This window comes from Lolium perenne, chromosome 7, assembly GCF_019359855.2.
Source record: "Lolium perenne isolate Kyuss_39 chromosome 7, Kyuss_2.0, whole genome shotgun sequence".
In the NCBI taxonomy this organism is placed as follows: Eukaryota; Viridiplantae; Streptophyta; class Magnoliopsida; order Poales; family Poaceae; genus Lolium; species Lolium perenne.
Genome location: NC_067250.2, coordinates 295,580,940 through 295,587,947, shown reverse-complemented (window position 1 = coordinate 295,587,947; position 7,008 = coordinate 295,580,940). Strand labels below are relative to the sequence as shown.

At 47.7% G+C, this 7,008-nt stretch overlaps 1 protein-coding gene across 1 annotated transcript; it reads right to left on the bottom strand.

Annotated features, from left to right (window-relative positions):
- Positions 1-1,601: 1,601 nt before the first annotated feature.
- LOC139833983 (uncharacterized) lies at positions 1,602-6,270 on the bottom strand. Its single transcript, XM_071824366.1, has 3 exons — positions 5,223-6,270; positions 3,400-3,841; positions 1,602-3,186 (listed from the first exon to the last, which is right to left on the bottom strand). The coding sequence occupies exons 1-3, from the start codon at positions 6,268-6,270 to the stop codon at positions 1,785-1,787; spliced, it is 2,892 nt and encodes a 963-aa protein (XP_071680467.1). The 3' UTR covers positions 1,602-1,784.
- Between the last annotated feature and the right edge of the window lie 738 nt (positions 6,271-7,008).

Sequence of the window (7,008 nt, the reverse complement as noted above, 5' to 3'; positions counted from 1 at the left end):
GCCTTCGACGCCGGTGCGCGTCAAGAAGGAGCCGGCGTCTCCGCCGCCGACCAGAGGGCGCAGCAGCGGCGCCCTCGTCATCCGCGACCAACCCTCCCAGCCTGGGCGGAAGAGGAAGGCGGCGAAGAAGGAGGACGCCGCGGCCGCCACCAACGCCGCCGCAAACAGGCTCGCCGAGGAGGAGGCGAAGCGCGCGGAGGAAGCTGCCGCAGCGGAGGCGATCGCCAGGTCGCTCACCGACCTGGTGCCCGCCGACGACGCCGCCCTGGCGTGGTCCAGGCGCGATCGGGAGCGCGAGGAGGCGGAGCAGCAGCGGCGGCCGATGGACCTGGCCGCCGCACGCCGACTCGCCGCCCGCGCCGCTCCAACCGCCGCCGACGACGCCGCGCGCTTCCGCCGTCCTACGACACCTCCATTCGGCGTCGTTGTCCCCGTCGTCGACCTCGAGTCCTCGGACGACGAATGGTACAAGCCATCCCCGGGGTGGGGAAACGCCGGCCAGGGCAGCAGCCGCCAGGCCGCGCCGCCGAAGGTCGAGGACGACGGCTCCGACGACGGCGGCGACGACTACACGGTGTTCTACCGCCATTTGGGCATGTATAGCGCCGTGTTTTAAAATTAGCATTTGAATTCCCCTAGCCGAATTCGAAATATAGTCGAATTCGGCCTCTATGTATTAACTCCGCCCGTTTTAGTCTAAATATCATTAAATTTAGTCTATATTCGCCCGAATTTAGCCGAATTTATCAAGTTTCCGTTTTTCAAACTCGCATCGTCGTCTTCGCCTGGGCACGCGGCTGGGAAACTACTCCTCCCCACGCCAAATCTTCCTCCAATCCGGACGAAAATTTCGCCGGATTTGGGCGTGGGAAGCGCCAACGAGTGGGGATGCTCTAATCTCTAGTACAATGATGCCACAAAAGAAGGAGAGCAGATTTGGTGCACCCAGGTGTGAGTGCTCCTGACTTTTGTAATATTTAAAAATTATATTTATGTGTTTCAAAAAATCATAAATTTTATTCCATAAATACATACACATGTTCTGAATACTCGTGTAAATTTTTGGTAGAAATTGTCTTGTATTTTGAGCTCAGGAAAAATAACAAATTTATAGGGATGGAAACTTTATGTTTTTGTCAGTAATTTGTCTTTTTCGTATGGATCAAAATACAACATATTTTGATCCGAAATTTACAGCATACCTTCGGAATGTTTATAATATGTACGCATTTAATTTCATATATTTTGGAATTACAGAAATATGTTTTTGAAATACTGAGATCACTGGAGTCCATGTGGCAAAGAAACTTTTCGCAAAAGAAGGTTAAAGATTGGCTCATTATAAGAGCAATTCACAGAAAATTTCAAGGGACTGTGCAAACAAATCCTCATCACCAACCACACTAGTAAAAACTCTCGTCCAGTTGAGCACATATAAATATAAGATGTAATCTGACCGAAATGACACCATGCAAAAGCATGCGACATATATCATTAGAAAAGCATGTGACCTCATAGTGGATCAGTCTATGGATCCCAGTATGATCGTATGAGGTTTTGGGTTGAACGATGGGGACTTCCATCGGTTACGTGTTAACTTATATAGGCCAACAACGGCAGAGCTAGATACAAGGAAGGTTACAACAAATAGAGCAAAACAAGGAATTGATCTTGATCTTATAAACCGATCAGATCAATGACATATCTGTTTGAACTGCCGTCTATCTCTATCTGTACTTCTGTCTAGGTTCATCTGAACTTCTCTGTCGTGAACACTAGATACTCTAACACCCCTCCTCAATCACAGCCTTCTTCAGGTTGAGATTGTACTTGAACTCTTCAAACTGCCGAGCTGGTAAGGCCTTTGTGAAGCCATCTGCCACTTGATCTCTGGACGGAATAAATCTGATGTCCAGTTGTCTGTTTGCTACTCTTTCTCTTACAAAATGAAAATCAATTTCAATATGTTTAGTTCTAGCATGAAATATAGGATTAGCAGAAAGATATGTTGCACCCATATTATCACACCACAAGCATGAAGTTTCATATCTTCGGATCCCAAGTTCTTTCAGTAAAGACTCAATCCATATAATTTCTGCTGTAGCATTTGCTAGAGATTTATACTCAGCTTCTGTACTTGACCTTGACACTGTTGCCTGTTTTCTAGCACTCCAGGAAATCAGATTAGGTCCAAAATATACAGCAAAACCTCCTGTAGATCTTCTGTCATCTACACAACCTGCCCAATCTGCATCTGAGAAGGCACTTACTAATGTAGAGGAAGATCTTCTAAAGGTTAGCCCAAGACTCATTGTACCACTGACATATCTCAATATTCTTTTTACAGCTGTCCAATGTACAGTGGTGGGAGCATGGAGAAACTGGCATACCTTGTTGACAGAAAATGCTATATCTGGTCTAGTAAGGGTCAAGTACTGCAGTGCTCCAACAATACTCCTGTACCTTGTACTGTCTTCTGGTCCCAGAAGTTCTCCTTCAATAACAGAAAGCTTCTCTGATGCTGACAATGGAGTGGAGAGTGTCTTGCATCCCTTTAATCCAACTCTGTTGAGCAAATCTGAAGCATATTTTTCTTGGGTTAACATAATTCCTTGATTAAATTTCTTTACCTCAATTCCCAAGAAGAAGTGAAGATCACCAAGATCCTTTAGTGCAAATGCTGACCCAAGATCTTGAAGGAGTGCAGTAATTGCTTTGTTGGAGGAGCTGGTAACAATAATATCATCAACATACACTAGTACAAAAATGATGATACCTGACTTATTGTATATAAAGAGTGATGTGTCTGCCTTTGATGCCAGAAAGCCAAGTTCTTGTAGCTTAGAGCTTAACTTGGAGAACCATGCTCTTGGTGCTTGTTTTAGTCCATAAAGTGACTTGTCAAGCTTGCATACATGATAGGGCGCATTAGGATTCTCATAACCAGGTGGCTGCTTCATGTATACCTCTTCTTCCAGAACACCATGAAGAAACGCGTTCTTCACATCTAGTTGCCTCAAACTCCAGCCCTTAGAGACTGAAACAGCTAAAACAAGTCTGATAGTAGCAGCTTTAACAACAGGACTAAATGTATCTTCATAATCTATACCATATCGTTGTTTAAAACCTTTAGCTACTAATCTAGCCTTATACCTATCAATTGTCCCATCAGCTCTCCTTTTGATCCTATAGACCCATTTACAATCTATAAGATTTCTTCCTTGCTTATGAGGTACTAAGTGCCAGGTTTTATTTTCCATTAATGCCTTATACTCCTCATCCATAGCATTTTTCCAATTTTTTTTTTGAGAGCTACTTGCAGATTTTCAGGTTCACTAGTTAGACAAGACAGACCGTAACGAATAGTGCCATTGCTGTACACTTTTGGTTTAGAGTTACCAGTTCTGGATCTCGTTCTGTAAACTGGAGGCGGTGCAGGCGGTGCAGGCTGGTCTGCAGTTGACGCGGATGTAGAAGATCCGGATCCACCTGATCCTGCTGCTGCTGACGAACGAGCAGAAGATTGCGCGGGAGAATCCGCGTCGGAATCCTGGCCGCGTGAGGCCTCTGGCGCTGGCGTTGCCGAGCCTGTCGGCCCGCGCCACGTATCCCCGCCCGCGTCGCTTGAATCGTTCGAAGCGGCGGGTTCCTGGGACGCGGCACCGCGCTGTCGCGTAGCTATCGTCCCGCGCGTGGTCCCTCGCGACGTGGCAGTTCCAGACGGCTGCGCGTCGTGTCGATGCTGAGCGCCTGGCGCGCGCGTGGATCCCGGCGCAGATCGCCTGCTGTCCGAGGTTGCAGGCGTATCTGCCTCGCTCCGCGTGCCGTGACCGCGTGGCTGCTGTTCAGGGCCGTTCGGCCTCGTTTCAGCATCAAATCGCACCGAATTTTCTTCTGCTGGTTGCTGCATGTGAGAGGAAACCAAAATACCAGGAATTACAGAGTCATTAGGTGTTAGCTCAGTGCAACGTTTTCCCCCTCATGAGATGACACGGATGGGTTTTGGAGATTCTCTGGTAGAAGGAGGATTTCTTGACGAAGACGGGAGCCAGCGTTGGGATGAAGAGTGGAAAAAGGAAACACGGATTCATCAAAGACGACATCACGTGAAATATAAACACGGCCAGATGAGATATCAAGACACTTAACCCCTTTATGCATGTTACTATAACCAATGAAGACACATTGTTTGGAGCGGAAGGCAAATTTCCGTGAATTGTATGGTCTAAGATTGGGCCAACAGGCACAACCAAAAGTACGAAGGGAGGCATAATCAGGGGTTTTGTGAAGGAGCCGTTCCATGGGTGTCGCATGATTAGTGACTTTGGAAGGCAACATATTTATCAAGTGTGTGGCAGTGAGGAAAGCTTCATCCCAAAATTTTAATGGCATAGATGCATTTGCAAGAAGAGCAAGGCCTACTTCTACAATATGACGATGTTTGCGCTCAGCTGAGCCATTTTGTTGATGGGCGTGAGGGCAAGAGACATGATGTTCAATGCCAATTTTTTGAAAAAAGGAATTTAGTTTCTCATATTCACCACCCCAATCAGATTGTATGGCAAGAATTTTCTTATCAAATTGGCGTTCAACAAGATTCTGGAAATTATGGAAGACCTGAAATACATCAGATTTCTTCTTAAGGAGATAAATCCAAACATATTTGCTAAAATCATCAATGAAGCTTACATAGTATTTGTATTTGCCAACAGAATCGGGGGCAGGACCCCAAACATCTGAGAACACAAGTTGCAAAGGGAAAGTGGATACACTAGTGGATCGCTCATAAGGGAGTTGATGACTTTTAGCTCTTTGACAAGAATCACAAATAGACTCAGGACTAGACTTAGTAGAAAAAGGAAGCTCATAATTGCTAAGAATTTGTTGAACAATGCGAAAAGACGGATGTCCTAGACGATCATGCCACCGTGATGCTGAAGGCTTGGTGACACTGAAGGCTTGTTTATTCTTGATTGATGATGATGATATGAAGGGGTAGAGGCCTCGTATGCATCTACCCTTAAGCAGAGTTCTCCTCGTTGCCCGATCCTTAACATAAAAATACCAAGTATGAAATTCAATGTAGACATCGTTATCAAGAGTAAAACGATGAACAGAAAGAAGGCTTTTTGTAGCATGTGGAGAATGAAGAACATTTTTAAGGTGTAATTTTTTCGAGGGGGTATTAACGATTGCATGACCAACATGACTAATGCTCATACCTTGTCCGTTGGCCGTGTGGATTTGATCACGGCCTTGGTACTTCTCCTTCATTGTGAGCTTGTTGAGCTCACCGGTGATGTGATCGGTGGCACCGGTATCGCCATACCAGTTGGTGTCCATGCCATAGGACGCCGAGTTGGAGCCCTTCTCCTCCTCTTCTTCTTCGTCGTCGGAGTAGCGATGCCAGCACTTCCAGGCACCATGCCCGGCCTTGCCACAGATCTGACAGGTGACGATGTCGCGTTCTTTTCCGCCACCCTTGGCACCGCCACCACGACGAGGGTTGCCGTTGCCACCACCGCGGCGTCCATGCCCGCGGTTGCCATAGCCACGGCCTCCGCGGCGACCACCGTACTGGCCGCGTCCGCGTGGTCCTCCTCTACCACGTGAAGCCGAGTTGACGGAGGAGCCTCCCACAGCACCATCAGTGAGGAGCTCTATGCGGCTGTCATAGGCGGAGACCTGAGAGTACAGATCGGCCACAGTGAGATCTGCGGCGCCGTTGGCACCGATGGCTGCGAACAGTGGGTTGTACTGATCATCGAGCCCGGCGAGGAGGTACTCCACGAGCTCTTCTTCATCAATGGGGCGGCCTGCTGCTGCAAGTTCGTCAGCGAAGCCCTTCATCTTTGTGAAGTACTGGGCCGCCGTCATGTTCTCCCGCTTGGTCCTGGCGAGGGCGACACGAAGGTTGGACACCCGCGTGCGCGACTGGGAGGCAAACATTGCCTTGATCGCCCCCCAGACCTCAGCTGCCGTGTCCATCCCGATGGTGGAGACGAAGATGTCCGGCGACAGGGTGTTGACGAGGAACGAGAGGACCTGTTGGTCCGTGGCCAACCACGCGTCGTAGGCGGGATTGGGCTCCTGGCTTGGCTTCCCGTCTTTCTCGACGGTGATGGTCTCCGGCGGTGCTTCTGCCTTTCCGTCGAGGAATCCGAGCAAGCGGGCGCCACGAATCGGAGGGAGCACCTGGGACTGCCATAGCAGGAAATTGGTGCGGGTCAGCTTCTCACTCACGCTCAAGCCAGCGAGGGGATTTGTCATGGCGGCGGAGGAGGAAGGGGCTGCGCACATAGAGAGGCTAGATGTGTTTTTGGAAGACAGGCTCTGATACCATATGATCGTATGAGGTTTTGGGTTGAACGATGGGGACTTCCATCGGTTACGTGTTAACTTATATAGGCCAACAACGGCAGAGCTAGATACAAGGAAGGTTACAACAAATAGAGCAAAACAAGGAATTGATCTTGATCTTATAAACCGATCAGATCAATGACATATCTGTTTGAACTGCCGTCTATCTCTATCTGTACTTCTGTCTAGGTTCATCTGAACTTCTCTGTCGTGAACACTAGATACTCTAACACCCAGGAGGAATTTAAGAGGTTAACAACCAAAAGCCAGCATCAAATAATGCAAAACCAATCAATGACAGAGACAGTGACTTAGCATTTTCATATACACACACAAGCGTTAGATGGGTCCAATCCTTGCAATGACAGAGACTGTGGCGCATCATATATGTAAGCTAGTACATTAGTATCTGCTTTGGAAAATACTAGCTAGCATAGTATTTGAGTGGTCTAGCCAGAGCATAGCACACAACAAAGAGAGGAGCGCTGATGATGATTAGGAGGGATCAATGTCCCCACGGGACTTTTAAATATGGAAACCACATGCCGTTATTAAAGAGAAAAGGCCACACCCTGGTAGGCATAAAGAAGAAAACGAAGAAATAAGCCATACGCATAAAGAAGAAGAAGAAGCAGAATGCAGGCATGA

What these genes read in the sequence shown, in the direction of transcription:
- LOC139833983 (XM_071824366.1), bottom strand. Translation starts at nt 6,270, where the DNA reads ATGACAAATCCCCTCGCTGGCTTGAGCGTGAGTGAGAAGCTGACCCGC. An exon ending in CCACACGGCCAACGGACAAG is followed by an intron (nt 3,842 to 5,222) that starts GTATGAGCATTA and finishes GGCCCTGAACAG; the next exon opens with CAGCCACGCGGTCACGGCAC. An exon ending in CAGAACGAGATCCAGAACTG is followed by an intron (nt 3,187 to 3,399) that starts GTAACTCTAAAC and finishes ATGGGTCTATAG; the next exon opens with GATCAAAAGGAGAGCTGATG.